The 19,257-nt window shown below is 36.7% G+C and overlaps 1 protein-coding gene across 1 annotated transcript; it reads right to left on the bottom strand.

The window, feature by feature from the left end:
- Positions 1-18,372: 18,372 nt before the first annotated feature.
- Positions 18,373-18,873, bottom strand: LOC149196963 (uncharacterized). The gene has a single exon (XM_089408513.1). The coding sequence runs from the start codon at positions 18,871-18,873 to the stop codon at positions 18,373-18,375; it is 501 nt and encodes a 166-aa protein (XP_089264639.1).
- Between the last annotated feature and the right edge of the window lie 384 nt (positions 18,874-19,257).

The following is a 19,257-nucleotide window of genomic DNA, read 5'->3' as shown; positions in this document are numbered from 1 at the left end:
TTGTATGGGTAGACCTCCCATTTTCAGGAATTTAGAAAGATTTAAAGGCAAGGAAAATTGCATTATTTTGAAAGAGCTTATTTAATGAGAAAAAAAATTCTTTTCCATATTATCCTCCTTTTTCATATTACCTATACTTTGCACAATGCATGACATTGTAACTCCTCTTGTATATACTCTCTATGATGTAGGCAATCTTTTGGAAAATGTAGTGTTAGATTTTAACTATGCAATTTTCATAGCTCTTTGAATTCATTGGTTCAATAATTCAATTTTGTGCAATGGTGTGGCTAGTGAAAGTTCATTTACTTTGATTGTAATGATCACTTAAAGAACACATTATTTCCTTTCTTCATTTCATATCTAGCTATTGCAAATTGCAATTATTTCATTCTTATTTAAGTATAGATAGTCTTATGTCTTTGGTTTCTTTCTCAAATTTTAGAGACTGTTATTTTATGTGCTAATATTTCATACCAAAATGCACATTTTCTTAATTCATTGGTAAGTTTTTCACAAAGATATTGGAAATTCATACAAACAATATTTTAATAAGGTGAATCTCAAAAAATCAAGGATTTATGCAGAAAAGGAAAATAACTAACAATATTTTGTTCGTGTAGGAGGAAGTTCATCCCATCAAGAGAAATAAGGAAAAAAGGTAGGATTTTGGAGTTGAACATAGATAATGCATTTGATATTGTCCATTTTTTTCTATTTGAGGCAATGAGAAAAGAAGCTTTCTTAAAATTCCATCAATTAGATCAAAGATTACATAGGATGTCTTGTTGGGCTTAAGGTACCTGACTTACACTTCATATACCAAAATTCCAAATACAAAGTCTACTAGACATATAAAATAGAATTGAAGTTCAACTGACATAAAAATTTGAACACACATTATATAAATTAAAGAAAAAAATAAACAATGGCACACCATAAATTATCACATAGCACATAGAGATTTTACCTAGAAACCCTTAACTAAGAAAACTAGGTAACTTTTAAGCTTCATCACTATTATATTCTTGACCAGATAGAAAAACCATATTATAGTGAATGTCAACCTTGGTAGAAACCTCAAACCAATATGCTCATATGTCACCCAATCACTACAAATCATGAATATTGATTATCTTATCATCTATGTCATTCATTGATATGAAATGGAGGTTTGATAACTTGTTATGCTTACAAGAACCTCCCACTCAAAGCTTAACAAATATATGATCTAGCTTATGTATGAAATTTGCGGAATTAAATACTTGAGATAGGTGTATGTTGCTTGTTTTTTAACTGTTTAAGTGCTTATGTGTTTATGCTGATATTAACCACATATATAACAATCATATAAAGCAACAAATAAACATCAACACATAACAACAAATTTAATCTAGGATTTCACCCAAATATCATGGGCTACGTCTCCTTGAGCTTTTGTCATATTGACTTGGCTCTTTGGGATTATGGTAAAGTTTATTTTACAAGTTCCACGCTTAACTCCAAAGGTTACTGAACTGAACCAGTGGGCTTAGAATACCATATATATCCCTGTCATGGCTGTCATCACTTTGCAAACAGATCTAAGCTTTCTTAGACTTGATTCCTTCAATTAGTGCTCTGAGCTACCCTAAGCTTCTTGATGGCACTAACTCCTTCAGAATTCTTCAACTGTCTCTGAAACTTCTTCTACTATCTCCAGCACATATCAGACACCAACAACAGACTGATCATTTGATCATTTGCTGCCTGAAACTTACCTGTATCATCACGGCCTTTAGAAGTCTCCAAATGCTTCTGCAAATCCCTGCAATGGATTCAAAAGGCTCATTACAGTCAGAAATGACTATTGGTTTGCTGAGAATGAGTACTGGTAGCTCCTACAACTGCCTCCAACCCTTGGTGGCTCTGAGCTCCAAAATCAATCTTCCTGGATGAAATTCTCCATGAAGATGACTTCCCTAGCTTCTCTCGACTATCCCATCAGCTTCATAAGGATCTAATTATCCTAGTGAGCCTCTTGTTCCACTCTCGCTGCTTCTCCGAGCTTCTCTGTCTCTCCTCGGTTTCTTGTCAAAAACTGCTCTTGGAGTGCTTTTATGCAATATCCTCTAAGGATACTCCACCAAAATTGGTTAACCGCACTTATCTTCAGTTAAACTTAGCATATCTGCCTAAGTTTATCCGCTCCGCCAGGCTGACCATCGAAGGTAACTGTTACCGTAACCGTTGGGTGCGTACATGAGGGATAACACCTTATCGCGCGTATATCTGGCGGTCGTGGTTAATCCTTCAACCACGATATTGATAAGTGGTGAGCGGTATCTCACGTGCCTAAAAGGTTGTAACTGGTTTTTTCCAAATTCACATGATTAACCCGAGAAGCTAATACGTAGCACGGGAAAACCACTTTTCTCGCGTGCTTTCGGAGTATTAACTGTCATGCATGAATCTGCACAAGATTACGCAACAACCGTTAGATTGAGCGGAATACATCAACGATTGAGATTGTCTGGGCTAGTTGTGAGCGGACGACGCGATATCCGTTGGATCTGGAAAGGTTAGATCAACGGCGTGGATTGAAGCACTTTATAAAACAAACCTCCATCTGATACAAAACAAATATGCACCGCATCCATGGTTTGTTAAGAAACAACGTTTGGCGGAGGTGGTAGAGTGCTGTCCTGTCTTGCCGGAGGTCACGGGTTCAATTCTGTCGGACCCCAACATATTTTACATAACCATTCTAGGGCCACATGGCGGCCTCCGAGCTTGCCACGTGTTAGCACCTGATTGGTTTGGATCAATATCTGATCACTCCTCCCCATTAGGAATCTTTTGGACCCCAAAAGCCTGATTTACTGATCTATACAGTAGATGAGAGTAACAACACCCTCTTCTTTCAGCCTCCATACACTTGCTTTACATGGCTAGTGCCTTTGAACCAAAACTCGAAGGTAGTCAACACTTCCCTTCCTGGATGCGCTTGTCCTCCTGTGAAGAACTGTCTTCCTTAAACTCATTCAGAATTTTTGTTGAGAAGTTTACATAAGGTAGCTGAACATCGCTTCCTTGATCATCGATCCAAGGTGGCTCAAACAAACGTCAGATTACATCACAAATTCATGCAAACTCAACTGAAATTTTCATATGTACCAATGAAAGTATATTTTACTAGGTTAAGAAGTCAAACCACTTCTTACCAAGAAAGTATATTTTACTAGGTTAAGAAGTCAAACCACTTCTTACCAAGCCACTTCTATGGCGACTTTTGCTGCTGCAAATTTTCTTCTGACATCTTGTAAAAAAAACAACATAGTGCAAGAAATAACTGGATGACATAAACTCTTGCTCCATTAAAAGAAACAAATTTCACATCATGTGAATCATCATCATGTCTTTACATCTTGTTTACAAATGATCAACTTAAATAACAAGCCGACAAAAACATGCCTTTTTCAAACAACTGACTCATCAAGTCAAGCATGTACAAAAATAACTTGACAATTCTTTTTCAAGGTAGAAAGAATTCCACCTCTTGTGAAACACTTCATCATTATCTCCCTCTTTCAATCTTGGGGACAAAATCAACTTTTTCAAGTCGATATGACATTGCAAGCATGTTTAAACAAAGCAGTCGACCATCAAGTCAATTACACATACATGTTCAAATATAAGGAAATCATCACCATTCCTTTGTTATACATACCATTATCATGCATGTATTCCATTCTTCAACTTTCTTTCAAGCACAATCATAAGTAAAAGATACCTAATCATATGTAAATGTACTTACAAAGCTGAAATGAATATAATTTTACTGCAATAAAGTGAGTCTCATACTAAACTTTTCCATTCATCTTTTTGGTAAAACCCTGCAACTTGCATTCCATTAGCAAAGAAATGTATCAAATCAAAAGACATGCAACTTTAATTGGCTAAGAACTCTAACAATTTCTTACCAATCCACATCAAAGGTACTTCCTTTAACTACACATTGACATCAACATGTGAATCGTCCTGAAACACATCAATTATGGAAACTTCCTTTCCATTCTTTCCATTCTCTTTTTCCACCTTCTTCAAATTTCGTGGAAGCATTGTTGGATTCAAAATCCAACATTTTTCAGCAATATGTCCTTGCTTATGGCAATAAGTGCAACACATGTTCATCCTCTTTACAGCATAATTTTCCTTGTCCAATGGACCTTTGGCTTCTTGCCTCCTTTTCTTCAAAAGTTTCCTGTATGTGGCCATTTTCTTCCAACATCTAGAAGCACTATGGTTAACCAAACCACAAAAGGAACATGCAGTTTTTTTCCAATGCTTATGTGGAAATTTACCATGCTTTACATAATCAAAAGAAATATGATTGAAATCAGATTTATACCTTTCTCTTTCACCTTTATTGCCTTCATGAGGAGGTGAATCGAATGAAGAAGTGGCTCCCTTTGGAACACCATCAATCTCTTCAATGCTTTCAAAGCTTTCACAACTCTCTTGTTCAAGTGCATGTTTATGAACACCTTCTTCTTGGAAAGTATGTTTCAAACTATTTCATTCCCAATGAATACAATCTTTACAAACTTGAGGTAGAGAACCTGAAATGAAACTCCTTCTAGGAACTGTTTCAATTGCCTTCATGGCTGCTTTGGAACATTCTCCATAAGATTGTCCACAACCAAGACCCAAATACTTAGGCCTTTCCTCAACCATTATTGGCTCAACAATGCCCTGTGCATGTTTGCCCAATCATTTTCCTTCATAGCCCGTTTTTGACATCAACTTGGACCCTATACATCTTGTATGTTTTTCAAAAGAACCAACATAAACATTCTTAGAGGAAATTGAAGACAAAATAGGATTGTTTACCTCTTCTTCAAACTGATGCTTGACTAAGGATGCTTTGGTAGTAAGGAGTTGTGTCTCTGTCTCATGCATCCTTTCTAGGTTCATATTTTCAATATGAAGTTGGCTCTCCATTTCCTGCAACTTGTCAGAAAGCAACTGCTTCTCTTCCTTCATGGAATTCAACTGCTCTCGAATTTTTTTCCTCTTCCTTTCATCTTCATACATTTCTTTCACCATATCCATCATGATGAACAAGTCTTGCTTCATGTCTTCATCAAAGAATCTTGTGAAGGAGGAGGATTTTGAAGACTCACTTGTAGAAGTTGTCATTATAAAAATGAACAAAAGAACTTCAACCAAATTCACAAAGCTTTCAAAATCTATTGAAAAATTTATGAACTAAATGGTTGTAGAGTCAAACTCTTATTCAAGCAGCCTTTTGCAAATGAACCCTCTTGTGCTTCAAGGGTTTCCTTGAGGTCCTTTAGGTAACGAGAATTCCTTTAGCCCTTCTTCCTTCTTGTCCTCTCCTGGACTTAGCTATCAGTAGCTTTCCCTTCACCTTCACAAACTCAAGCAATAGTCAGTTTACAAACAGTTAAACAGTCAAATTCTTTGTACTGTTTAAACACATTTCAAGTCAAACAAGCAACCTTTTTCTCTGTCAATCAAGCAACCTAATTTGATACCACCTGATCTGAAATGGGGGTTTGATAACTTGTTATGCTTATAAGAACCTCCCACTCAAAGCTTAACAAATATATGATCTAGCTTGTGTATGACATTTGTGGAATTAAATACTTGAGATAGGTGTATGTTGTTTGTTTTTTAACTGTTTAAGTGCTTATGTGTTTATGTTGATATTAACCACACATATAACAGTCATATAAAGCAACAAATAAACATCAACACATAACAGCAAATTTAATCTAGTTGTTCACCCAAATATCGTGGGCTACGTCTCCTTGAGCTTTTGTCATCTTGACTTGGCTCTTTGGGATTATGGTAAAGTTTCTTTTGCAAGTTCCACACTTAACTCCAAGGGTTACTGAACTGAACCAGTGGGTTTAGAATACCATATATATACCTGTCATGGCTGTCATCACTCTGCAAACAGATCTAAGCTTCCTTAGATTTGATTCCTTCAATCAGTTCTCTGAGCTACCCTGAGCTTCTTGATGGGACTAAATCCTTCAGAATTCTTCAACTGTCTCTGAAGCTTCTTCTATTGTCTCCAGCACATATCAGACACCAACAACAGACTGATCATTTGATCATTTTCTGCCTGAAACTTCCCTGTAGCATCACGGCCTTTAGAAGTCTCCAAATGCTTCTACAAATCCCTGTAATGGATTCAGAAGGCTCATTACAGTTAGAAACGACTGTTGGTTTGCTGAGAATAAGTACTGGTAGCTCCTACAACTGCCTCCAACCCTTGGTGGCTCTGAGCTCCAAAACCAATCTTCCTGGATGAAATTATCCATGAAGATGACTTCCCCAACTTCTCTTGACTATCCCATCGGCTTCAGAAGGCTCTAATTATCCTAGTGAGCCTCTTATTCCACTCTCGTTGCTTCTCTGTCTCTCCTCTGTTTCCTATCGAAAACTGCTCTTGGAGTGCTTTTATGGAATATCCTCTAAGGATACTCCACCAAAATTGGTTAACCGCACTTATCTTCAGTTAAACTTAGCATATCTACCTAAGTTTATTCGCTCCGCCAGGTTGACCATCGGAGGTAATTGTTACCATAACCGTTGGGTGCGTACATGAGGGATAAGACCTTATCGCGCGTATATTTGGTGGTCGTGGTTAATTCTTCAACCGCGGTATTGATAAGTGGAGAGCGGTATCTCACATGCCTAAAAGGTTGTAACTGGTATTTTCCAAATTCACGCGATTAACTCGAGTGGTCAACACGTAGCAAAAACCACTTTTCTCACATGCTTTTAGAGTATTAACCATCGTCCATGAATCTATGCGAGATTGTGTGACAACCGTTAGATTGAGCGGAATACATCAATGGTTGAGATCGTTCAGGCTAGTTGTGAGTGGACGATGCGATATCCGTTGGATCTGGAAAGGTCAGATCAACGGAGCGGATTGAAGCGCTTTATAAAACAAACCTCCATACGATACAAAACAAATATACACTGCATCCATGGTTTGTTAAGAAACAATGTTTGGCAAAGGTGGTAGAGCATTGTCCTATCTTGCTGAAGGTCACGAGTTCAATTTCGTTGGACCCCAACATATTTTACATAACCATTACAGGGCCACGTGGCGGCCTCCGAGCTTGCCACGTGTCGGCACCTGATTGGTCTAGATCAATATCTGATCATTCATCCATACATCATCCTTACATCATGCTCTATTTATAAGCACAAAAATCCATAATTCATAGCTTCTTGAATCAATACAGGTGGCTAACGATTATTTTCCAAGATCCCATGAATCTCGGGATTCCTAACCATTTTTCTACTAATCCAAACTATAATTGGCAAATACCTTCAACTACTTATTGACCACCAACCTCAATTTACTGTGTGCATATGCCTGATTATCAAATTTTCTTGGTTTCTTGATTTTCCATCAACTTTGAATAAGGTACCTTTTTTTGACGTGAGTATCTTCCCATAGAACCAAATTTCTACTTGTCTTGTCATGGAATTGAGTTTAACCATCCTATCAACTTGTTTCTCCTCATTCGTTATTCCAAACTAGAATTTTGAGGTTCATTTCTAGCCATCTTACTCAACCAATCAAATGACCAACTAAACTCCAGTCAATTGAGATTACCTAAAAAGTATATAACACCTCAACACTCTCCCACTTGTTTTTCTTTTTCCCTAAACTATTAGACTTTGGTTTTAGTGAACTAGCCCTCATAGGAACAATTCCTATCTACACCAAGAGAAATTACTAGGAGTCACCAACTTTTCTAGAAAGTCTACAACATTATTCACTCTATTTATTTTTAAGAATAATTCCTTCTTATTTTACACCATGTTTCTAATAAAATGTTATTGTTGGCATTATGGTTGTCGTGTGTCCAGCCATCTAATGTTGGCATTTGTTCATGATGGCAACTAGCTCATGTTGGCATTAATGTCAACCTTATGTAGACTAGCTGATGTTTGGAGAATCTAGTTGACAAAATGCTCACGGAATTCTTCATCATAATTAAATGCTGCATATATTATACAAAATATTTTGTAGAAGTATTTAATAAGATCAGGGTAAACAACCGAATTATATATTGGTTCTTATTGCATATTTCTCTTACAGCTAAAGTATTGAATTGTCTTTAAGAGAAGCAGTGCATTATTATCTTGATTCCTTTTAAAGCATCTGATTATTTCCGTAGATTAGTTGGAATGAAGTTGCCGTGTGATTTATAGTTTAATTTCATGCTTTTCATCTTTGCAACATGGTAGTAATTTTTAAGAGATTTTGCATTCTTTATTTCTTAAATATATTTCTTTTGAATGGGGCCTACATTCCTTTATCCCCTAGACAACTGAGGAAGACATACTACAAGAGTCAACTCAACCCAGAAGAGGAGCCAGAAGTAGATTCTCGGAGTGTGTTTACTTTGCTTTGAAAAGTCTTGTTTATTTTTTCCTGAATGATGCTCCTTTTGAATTTCTTGCAAGAGCTTGATTTTTTAATTAACAGATCCCTGAGGTCATATTCTAGCATATATTGTGCTACTCCCCTAAATCTTACGACCCCAGATTGATAAATTAAATGTTGGTGTAAATCTTGCATTTATACCGCCCGACACACCTCACCCGGATCTAAAACCTTCCAGAAATCTAGAGCTCAATCGAGAAATAATCCCATCACACCATGGTTATCCGGAACTGGGAAGGCAAGGCTAAAACCATTGTCGAAACCCAACAAAACCCATGCCAATGACAACAAAGAAACGAAATACATACATGCATATACAATGCATGCCAAAAGAATCTAGGAAATCATACATGCAACCTATTACCTGCAAGTATTCCTATTGAAGTTGCTTGGTCCAACCTTTCCTTACTTGATCATTGCTTTCCTTACCTTCCTTGTCCTTCCTTTGCTTGCTTTCTCTCCTTCTCCTCTTAGTTCTCTTCACCTCTCTGAGACTAATTCAAAATTGAACTGACAAAAGGCTCAAAGCTGATGCTCTGGTGTCTTTTTATTATTGATGCCTCTAATTTCTTCATTTTCCATTAATTTTCTTCAATTTCCTCCTCAAATGCAACCTGTGACCTTTCACCTCTGTTTTCTCCTATTTTCGTGTTTTCATAAAAAAAATTTCCTTTTCAAATCTTTTGTCATTGCCTTTGCCAATTTCCTCTTAGCCATAATAAACAACAAGTGATGCCCACTAGGATATTTTTCCCAACATTCAACTTGGAATAAGTGTCCCTTGACCTTGGTCGTATTTTTCCTTTATTAACTTTCATAACATGAACTTTTAACTTAGGGTTGTTACATAGTGGTAGAAACAACAAAATTACCTAAGAATGGAGAGAGTTGGTTCAACTACCAGAAAATCAAGGAAAAAAATTGGAGATTCTTCCTCTAAGACCCATGTATGGATGCTTCTATTTTCAAAAAGGGGATACTAATGACTGCATTAAAAACTAGGTGGAGTAATTTATTGCAAGTCATTCAAAAAAATTAACTTGTGAAGGGAGATATGGCACCACATTTTTCTACCATGTTCGGCTCTTACTACATTTCATCAATGGAAATGAATTAAATTCACTATACATCCTGTTAGTGTCAGTATTTGCATACTGCCACCAGTGATCAAAATTCCTCTTTTCATATTCATATTAGGGTCTCGCTCAGAAATTTTTGTCATTCCACCTACGTCCTCATTCAAAATTTACTCACTTATGGTATCCCTAGTCAAAAAACCTCACTCACCTACACTCCATCTACCGCCCTTGACCTTTTCCCATGCCCATTCCTCTCATTTCCCTCTCCCAGGGTTTTGAGGACATTTTTCTTGGTTTCATGACCTCCATGGTTAAATCATCAACAAAAATTGTATCATGATGCTCGTACACCTTCCCCTATCCTTAATATACCTTCCTAAACACTTCCCATCACTCCTATCCCTCAAAATCATCATTTTTCTACAAACCCTAGCCTATTGCTACGTTTTTGACACTTTTCTAGACTAGGCTTATGTTTTTCCCTTTTGGTGCCCTTCCCCTCACTCAATCCTTAAAATTACAGTTTCCCTTACTTCCTAACATCCCTCCCTACCTCCCAAAATTTTCCTAACAACTTAGAATCCCCCTATCCCCTTTATTTCCTTTCATTCCTATAAATTTCCCAAATCCCCTGTTTTGCCTACACTAAACCCTAATGTCCTCTCCCACTGAGCTAGGGTTGGCTATCGAATCAGAGACATCTGAGAAAAGGAGGCCTAAGGGAGGTAATTTCAGCAAGTATTAGGCCATTCCAACTCATAAACATCATGTCTCCATCATTTTTCAAGAAGTCATTTCAAGGGACAAATCATTTGCCACACATAGGGCCAATTTTTCTTCAAAGTATGTTTCCAACCAAACAAAGATGAATTTTTCAAAAGTGAGAGAGGTTTTTATCCATAATAGTCCAAGGATGAAAACAAACCTTTAGGTTTTACACAGGTGTTATGGTTTTGGATAAATGTCAAAATACAATTGCTACAAGAGAGTTGCTGCACTTTTGGAGTGACCTTGGGAAAATCAATCTTTCTCCTATATGGATTGTCCAAATGACTTTCGTGATGAGTAAAATGATAGCTAGAGAGAAGGATATTTCTAATGAGCTATCATGAACTCAATTTTGAGTTGAGGAAGACCTCCAAACGTTTCTTGAAAGATCACACTTCCTTTTTGCACCCTCATTCTGCACTTTTTTACCAATCTTGGGAGAATGGTGTCTTGGGGAGTCAAATAAAGCCCATTTTGAAAAACCAAGGCAGTTTTGGAAACTATACAGGATAATATTTCCAATGATCTATCCTGGGCTTAATTTGGACACCTAAAATGCAATAAAAAATGGGTTTGAAGATGGTGCTGCGCGTTTCACACTGGCTATGTGCGTTTGACAGTTAGCCAAATTTTTCACTGTTTCTCTCCAAAATTGATTTTTACCTATGGGAAATCATTGTTTTACTGATGTAATTGATGTGGTTGATGTAATTATTATTTTTTTACTGTTACCTAGGGTAAGTACATTATGTAAATGGCCTTCATGACTTGTAATGAATCAGTTTGCTTAAGTTAGGGATGAGTCACTTTGACCACCCTACACTCTAGCTATCAGTTCAGTTTTTGTTGTAACTGCTCCTCCTCTCATGGATTCGACCCCTGAGGCTAGGATGAGTTGGTTTGAGGCCTATATCATGTAATTTTTCAGTCATTCTATAGGTTGGACTCTATTGGATGTTGTATTAGTGTTTCAGACTTTGGCATGAAATATATTGGATGAGTTGCAACTATTTTGGTGGGATTCCTGTGGCATGGTATTTTGACATTGTTTCCTCTTTAGTTACATATGTATGAATGTTTTGTACCTTTCATGATCCATTTCACTTTAAATATGTTTGATTTTCAAGGTGTGATAAGCAGAATTCATCTTCTATGCTCTGTTTTGGGAAAATCATCATAAATTGTTTCATTTCTTCAGTTTAAAAAGAATTCATGGTTTTCATGCTCTTTTTAGCACCTCACCAGTCTAAACCATTTCATCACTATACTACAAAGTGTTAAAGTAACTTTCCTACCTTTCCCCATCAGATGTCTGCAATTCTGATTCTCTTTTGCCCTGACCTAGTTCACTCTCTGACCTAATTCACTCATCCAGTGACTACCCCAATCAAAATCAAATCAAACAACCCCCTGAGCTACTATATCTAGCCTAAAACCCTAATCTATCCAACCCTCTTGGCTGTGATCCTTTGGAGAGAGCCCTCTTCAGCATGGTAGGGCTAGCTACCAAGTCAAAAGACTGGTTTGTGGTTACCTCAGCTGGACTCTTCTTCAGCCTTGAGATATGGAGGAGTGATGACATACTAGCACTGTTGCCGGGGACTGAAAGCTCTATCTTCCTCAGGAATGAATGAAAACAACTTAGATCCAGTTGTTGATGGTGGACAACAGTCAGACACAAGAAGGTTGAATCATCCACCTGGCGACTCCATTGTTCAAGATCCCGAGCTTCAAAGTTCAGAGCGACTTCATTGCCAAAGAATCTAGATTTCAAAGCATTGATGGTAATCACCGATGACATGGTATGTGGAAAATCCTTTATCTGGTGAAATATTACTAACTTTAAGGAATGAGTTAGCATAATTTCATATTGATCAGAATTTCTCAACATCAGTATTTCATTGTTTGAAATCCAACTGACTCACACCTGAAAGTAAAAATTGTTTTCTTGGTTTAGTTGCTGAAAGATTAGAAAATGAAATTGAACTATTGGATGTTCAAATTGAATCATATGATTTCCAAGATCCTAAACAGTTCTTGGAAACTCTCCCTCCTCCCAAAGAAGAAAAGGTAAGGCTGCCCTTGGATGGTTGGATTGACAGATGTTTTGATTTACAGCAAGGATGTGACAATCTCCAGCCGAGAGCATATGTTAATGAGTTGGGGCAGCAGATAGAATCTGGTTTTTATGATCCTATAGCAACATATATGGAATATTTTCTTAGTTTGAATGACAAACCAAATTTCCTTTTACAGAGCCAGAGGTATTATGTGTATATATTGCTGGTAGAATTTCCAATTATGTTCTGGTTCAAGCACCGTCAAACAACCTCATCATTACAACAACTGCTTGATTGGTTGATTTGGAACTTTAGTATCACTTGATTAAGTGATTTTTCAGTAGATTAGTGTAGGATAAGTGTGCAATAATCTTTATCAACAAGCATCCTTCAACATCTGGTTTATAGTTTGTAGTGTGTGTGTTTTCAGTGTTCAGTTTTTTTGTACGTTTTTGAGCATATTGGCCCACATGGTTAGGCACTAATTATATGATATTCTTGACACCTCCAAGGAGCTGCCATCCCTAATAAGGCCGATGTTAGTGTCAGTATTTGCATACTGCCATTAGTGATCAAAACTCCTCTTTTCATATTCCTATTAGGGTCCTACTCAGAAATTTTTGTCATTCCACCTAGGTCCTCATTCAAAAATTTACTCACTGATGGTAGGCCTAGTAAAAAGACCTCAGTCACCTACACTCCATCTACCACCCTTGACCTTTTCCCATGCCCATTCCTCTCATTTCCCTCTCCCAAGGTTTTGAGGACATTTTTCTTGGTTTCATGACCTCCATGGTTAAATCATGAACAAAACTTGTATCCTGATGCTCTTATGTCTTCCCCTATCCTTAATATACCTTCCTAAACACTTCCCATCACTCCTATCCCTCAAAATCATCATTTTTCCACAAACCCTAGCCTACTACTATGTTTTTGACACTTTTCTAGACTAGGCCTGTGTTTCGCCCTTTTGGACCACTTCCCCTCACTCAATCCTGAAAATTCTAGTTTCCCTTACTTCCTAACATCCCTCCCTACCTCCCAAAATTTTCCTAAGAATTTAGAAGCTCCCTATCCCCTTTATTTCCCTTCATTCCTATAAATTTCCCAAATCCCCTGTTTTGCCTACACTAAACCCTAATTTCCTCTCCCACTGAGCTAGGGTTGGCTATGGAATCAGAGACATCTGAGAAGAGGAGGCCTAAGGGAGGCCATTTCAGCAAGTATGAGGCCATTCCAACTTATAAACATCATGTCTCCATTGATTTTCAAGAAGTCATTCCAAGGGACAAATCATTTGCCACACATAGGGCCAATTTTGCTTCAAAGTACGTTTCCAACCAAACAGAGATGCATTTTTCAAAAGTGAGAGAGGTTTTTATCCATAATAGTCTAAGGATGAAAAATAGCCTTCAGTTTTTACACAGGTGTTATGGTTTTGGAGGAATGTCAAAAATATAGTTGATACAAGAGAGTTGTTGCACTTCTGGAGTGACCTTGGGAAAATAAATTTGTCTCCTATCGAGATTATCCAAATGACTTTCTTGATGAGTCAAATGATAACTAGACAGAATGATATTTCTAATGAGCTATCATGAGCTCAATGTGGAGTTGAGGAAGACCTCCAAAAGTTTCCTAAAAGATCACACTTCATTTTTGCACCCTCATTCTGCACTTTTTGACTAGTATTGGGAGAATAGAGTTTTTGGGGGTCAACTCAAGCCCAGTTTGAAAACCAAACGCAGTTTTGGAAACTAGATAGGATAATATTTCCAGTGAGCTATTCTAGGATCAATTTGGACACCCGAAAGGAAGGAAAAAGTGGGTCTGAATATGGCGTTGCGTGTTTGACAGTTATCCTAGTTTTTCACTGTTTCTCTCCGAAATTGATTTTTACCTATGGGAAATCATTGTTTTACTGATGTAATTGATGTGGTTGATGTAATTATTATGTTTTTACTATTACCTAGGGTAATTAAATTAGGTAAATGGCGTCCATGACTTGTAATGAATCAGTTTGCTTAAGTTAGGGATGAGTCACTTTGACCAGCCTACACTCTAGCTATCAGTTCAGTTTTTGTTGTACCTACTCCTCCTCTCATGGATTCGACCCTTGAGGCTAGGATGAGTTTATTTGAGGCCTATATCATGTAATATTTTTAAATATGGAACATCACAATAAAAACTAAATTACAGAGCATAAAACATTCAACAATAATTCACAACTTTCACACACCAACTCGATCTTATTTCATTAACATAGGCATATGTTTATACATGAGGAGAGGTATTGAGATTTTGTCAACTCCACAAATTTCTCAATCAATAACTCCACAAATCACTCCATAATTCTCTCAACAATCATCCATAAATCTCTCACCTGTCATTCCACTAATTTCTCCATAAATCTCTCACTAAAAACAAATTTAATTATTGAATGTTTGACAAATGATCCATTATTCCATCATTTCTCCCTGATAATGATCATTTGCAAATATTCCAAGATCATCTATAAATTTGCAGAACTTTTCCTTAGACAGTGCTTTGGTGAATATATCAGCTACTTGTTTATCTGTTCTGCGGTACTCAATCTCGATCACTCCTTGCTGAACTAGATCCCGAACAAAATGAAACTGAATATCAATATGGTTGGTCTTCTTATGGAAAACTGGATTCTTGGTAATCTGAATAGTACTTTGATTATCACACATCAACTGAGTGGGTTTCTCTTGTTGTTCATGTAGGTCCTCTAGAATTCTTCTTAACCAAACTGCTTCACATGTTGCTGCCGCTGCCGCTTTATACTTTGCTTCTGCTGTCAAGAGAGAAATTGTTGATTACTTATTAGTACTCCAAGTAATTGTTGCTGAACCCATATTGAATGAATACCTTGAAGTTGGTTTCCTGTCATCCATACATCTAGCCTAATCTGAATCTACATAACAAATCACCTGAAATATTCTATAGACCTATATACCAAACCATAACGAACTGTTCCACACAGATATCTTAAAAACCTCTTTGCTGCTTTCCAATGCAATTCCTTAGGTTCTGCCATAAATCTTGATACCATACTGACTGCAAAAGAAATATCTGGTCGAGTTGTAGTTAAGTAGATCAAACTTCCAATCAATTGACTATACAAAGTAACATCAACTGAATTAGAGCCATCATGTCTGTATAACTTCAACCCAAATTCCAAAGGAGTTGTCGCGAGATTGCAACTCAACATTCTGAACTTCTTCAAAATGTCCTAAGTATACTTGGCTTGTGAGATGAAAATATCATCTTCCTTCTACCAAACTTCAATACCCAAGAAATAATGTAACTCACCAAGATCTGTCATCTCAAACTCAACAATCATATGTGACTTAAACCTTTGAAATAGTTTTGTACTATTCCCTGTGTAGATCAAATCATCAACATATAAGACAACTATCAGAATGTCATGTCCTGAATGAAAGATATAGAAATTAGGCTCAGATAAAATTTTAACTAAGCCATGGTCCTGAAAATACTTATCAATTCTTGAATACCATGCCCTTGGCGCTTGCTTAAGACCATACAAGGCCTTCTTCAACTTATAAACATAATCTTCTTTTCCTAGGACTTCAAAACCTTCAAACTACTCCACATAAATTTCTTCATCCACATAACCATTTATAAAGGTTAATTTAACATCCATTTGAAAAATTGGCCACTTGTACTGTGTAACTAATACAAGAACCATCCTGATTGTATCCAACTTTGCCACTTGGGCAAATGTCTCAGTATAATCAATTCGTTGTTTTTGTGCATAGCCCTTTGCAACTAAACGAGCCTTATACTTATCAATTGTGCCATCTGGTTTATACTTGGTTTTATAAACCCACTTAGTGCCAATTACATCTTTTCCCTTTGGTAATTTGACCACGTCCCATTTATCATTTTTCACCAAGGCACTCATTTATGCTTCCATAGCTTCATTCCATTCATTCTTTCTTGATGCTTCTGCATAATCCTGTGGTTCATCCATTTTCATTACCTGTCCCATAAGTTCATAATTCACTAGACAACTTTGAGATCTAGTAACCCTTCTTTCAAAATTTCTATCCAACATACTGCTTTCTGAATGACCCCTTTCAAGCCACTTAGGCTTCTTCTTAACTTCATCTTCTTTTACTAACTCAGAATTTGAATCATCACCAATATTCACTGCATCATTCTTCAATTCAAACTGTACCTGTTCTGGATGATAGACTCCCTTCTCATCAAACACAACACCTCTTCTTATTATCACGTTCTTTGCCTCTAGATCAAACAACATGTAACTTCTTGTTTCAATATTGTCTCCAATAAAGATACACTTCACACTCTTATCATCCAATTTCTTCCTCTTTTCCTTAGGAACATGTGCATATGCAGTACAACCAAAAACTTTCATATGTGAAACACTTGGTTTGTATCCTGACCATGCTTCTTCTGGAGTCAAATTCGACACTGCCTTTATAGGACATCTGTTAAGAGTGTATACTGGTTCAACCCAAAACTTATTTCCAAGTGAATTAGTTTTTAACATGCTTCTAGCCATTTCAACTATGGTCCTATTCTTCCTCTCTGCAACACCATTTTGTTGAGGAGAATATGAATTAGTAAACTCTCGCTTTATTCCATTCTTCCTACAATAATTCAAAAACTCATTTGACTTGTATTCTCCCCCATTATCTATTCTTAGGGTGAGAATTTGTAGACAACTTTGCTTTTCAAATAAATCCTTAAACTCAAGAAAATGAGAAAACAATTCAGACTTCTCCTTTAGAAAATACACCCATGTCCTCCTATAATAATCATCAATGAAAGTGAGAAAATAGCGTGCCTTTCCAAAAGACACAATCTCCATTGGACCACATAAATCTGAATGTACCAATGCTAGACATTCTCTAGCCTTCCATGTTCTATCTGAGAAACTTTCCCTGTGTTGTTTCCCAAAAATACACCCTTCACATACATCATCATCCAACTTGATATAAGGAATACCATTCACCATGTTCTGCTTTCTTAACAACACCAAACTTTGAAAATTTAGATGTCCCATCCTATAATGCCAAAGCTTACTATTTGTATCTTATGTTGTATTCAAACTTTGTGAATTACTTGACTCAAAGGAGAGCTTGAAAATTCTGTCTTAAGTCATTTCACCTCTTGCTACAATTGCATTTTTATTCAACTTATCCATGATTAAGTATTCTTTATTATCAAACACTAACTTGTAGTTTTTCTCCATCATCTATCCTACAGAAAGTAGGTTCTTCTTCAATGCTGGTGTCAACAAAGTGTCTTCAATTAACTTCTTCTTTCCATGTAATGCTGGTATTGCAACCATGCCTTTCCCTTTCACCTCAGAAACACTATCATCACCAAATATGACTTTACCAGGATAATTGTCATTAATTTTGGTAAACAACTCCTCTTGAGATGTCATATGAGTTGAACATATCGAATCAATATACCATGCTTCACTTTCTTCACTATGTGCCATCAAACTTGAGATGAATAACTTCTTATTCCTAGTTTCTTCAACAATTGTATTAGCACCTTTTCGCTTTGTATCTCGCATTTTTTCATAACAATATCTTTCAAGATGGCCAAATTTTTGGCAATAATAACACTGTGGTCCTCCACCTCTTCCTCCATTTCTGCCTCCATCTCTTCCTTGTCCTCTTCTGCCAGATCCATCTCTGCCTCTTCCTCTAAACTGGTTGGGATTCCTGCCTCTACCTCTTGAAGGTGATGCATTTCCTTGTGAACTTTGTTGATTTCTATTTTGATTCTGATTATGATATTGACCCCTACTCCTTCCTCTTTCTCTATGCTTTGCGGAAAAGGCATGTTCTACTTGCTCAGATGGTTGATTCTCTTCAATAGTTAACAAGAATCCACTTAATTCATCAATTTTCATGGTATTTAAATCTTTGGAGACCATAATATTGGTAGTGACCATCTAAAACTTAGGCAAAACACTTCTTAAAATCTTCTCAATTAGCCTTCTTTCTGGAACATCTTCACCTAATGACCTCATTTGATTAACAAGATCTTGCATTTTTGTGATGTAATCATGAATGGATTCATTACTTTTCATATGGGCATTTTCAAAATTCCTCCTTAATGTTTGAAGTTTAGCTACAACCACACCTTCAAATGTGTTCTTTAAGATATCCCATGCTTCTTTAGATGATATTGCACCACTGGTTCTTGGAAATATAGATTCTTCAAGAGCACTGCCTATAAGTGAAAGTGCTTCATTATCTTTCTTAATAAGTTCCTTAAAAGATTTCTTTTCATCGTCACGTAATGCTTTGAATTCATCAGGAGAAGGCATATTGTATCCATCAGTTACAAATTCCCATAAATCTTTAGTGATGAATATAGGCTGCATACGTTTGCTCCAATAAAAATAGTTTGTGCCAACAAGTTTAGGAAATACAATACTGCTTGTCGCCATGATGAGAGTAAGAGAGAGTGATAGAGAGAAAATGCAAAAGAACACAATGTGTCCCACTTCAACCTGGGACAAGAACCAAATGTCGCAAAAATTGAGACTCAACCACCACCAAAAAATATCTTCTTCTTTTTTTATTAAAAGAGAAAGTAGTACGAAGATAGCGCAACAAATGCGCAATTACAATTAATTTCTCCTTCAAAAAAAGATAATCATGAATAAAGGTGATTAATACTTCTCACCTTCTATTTTCATCTCACTTACAAATACCCATATTGAATGAATACCTTGAAGTTGGTTTCCTGTCATCCATACATCTAGCCTAATCTGAATCTACATAACCAATCAACCTGAAATATTCTATAGACCTATATACCAAACCATAAC

Source organism: Pinus tabuliformis, chromosome 2_2, assembly GCF_031772625.1.
Source record: "Pinus tabuliformis cultivar Carrire ecotype Pingquan chromosome 2_2, CPIR1, whole genome shotgun sequence".
In the NCBI taxonomy this organism is placed as follows: domain Eukaryota; kingdom Viridiplantae; phylum Streptophyta; class Pinopsida; order Pinales; family Pinaceae; genus Pinus; species Pinus tabuliformis.
Note: the sequence above shows the minus strand (reverse complement) of the source record. Positions and strands in the feature narration are given on the sequence as shown.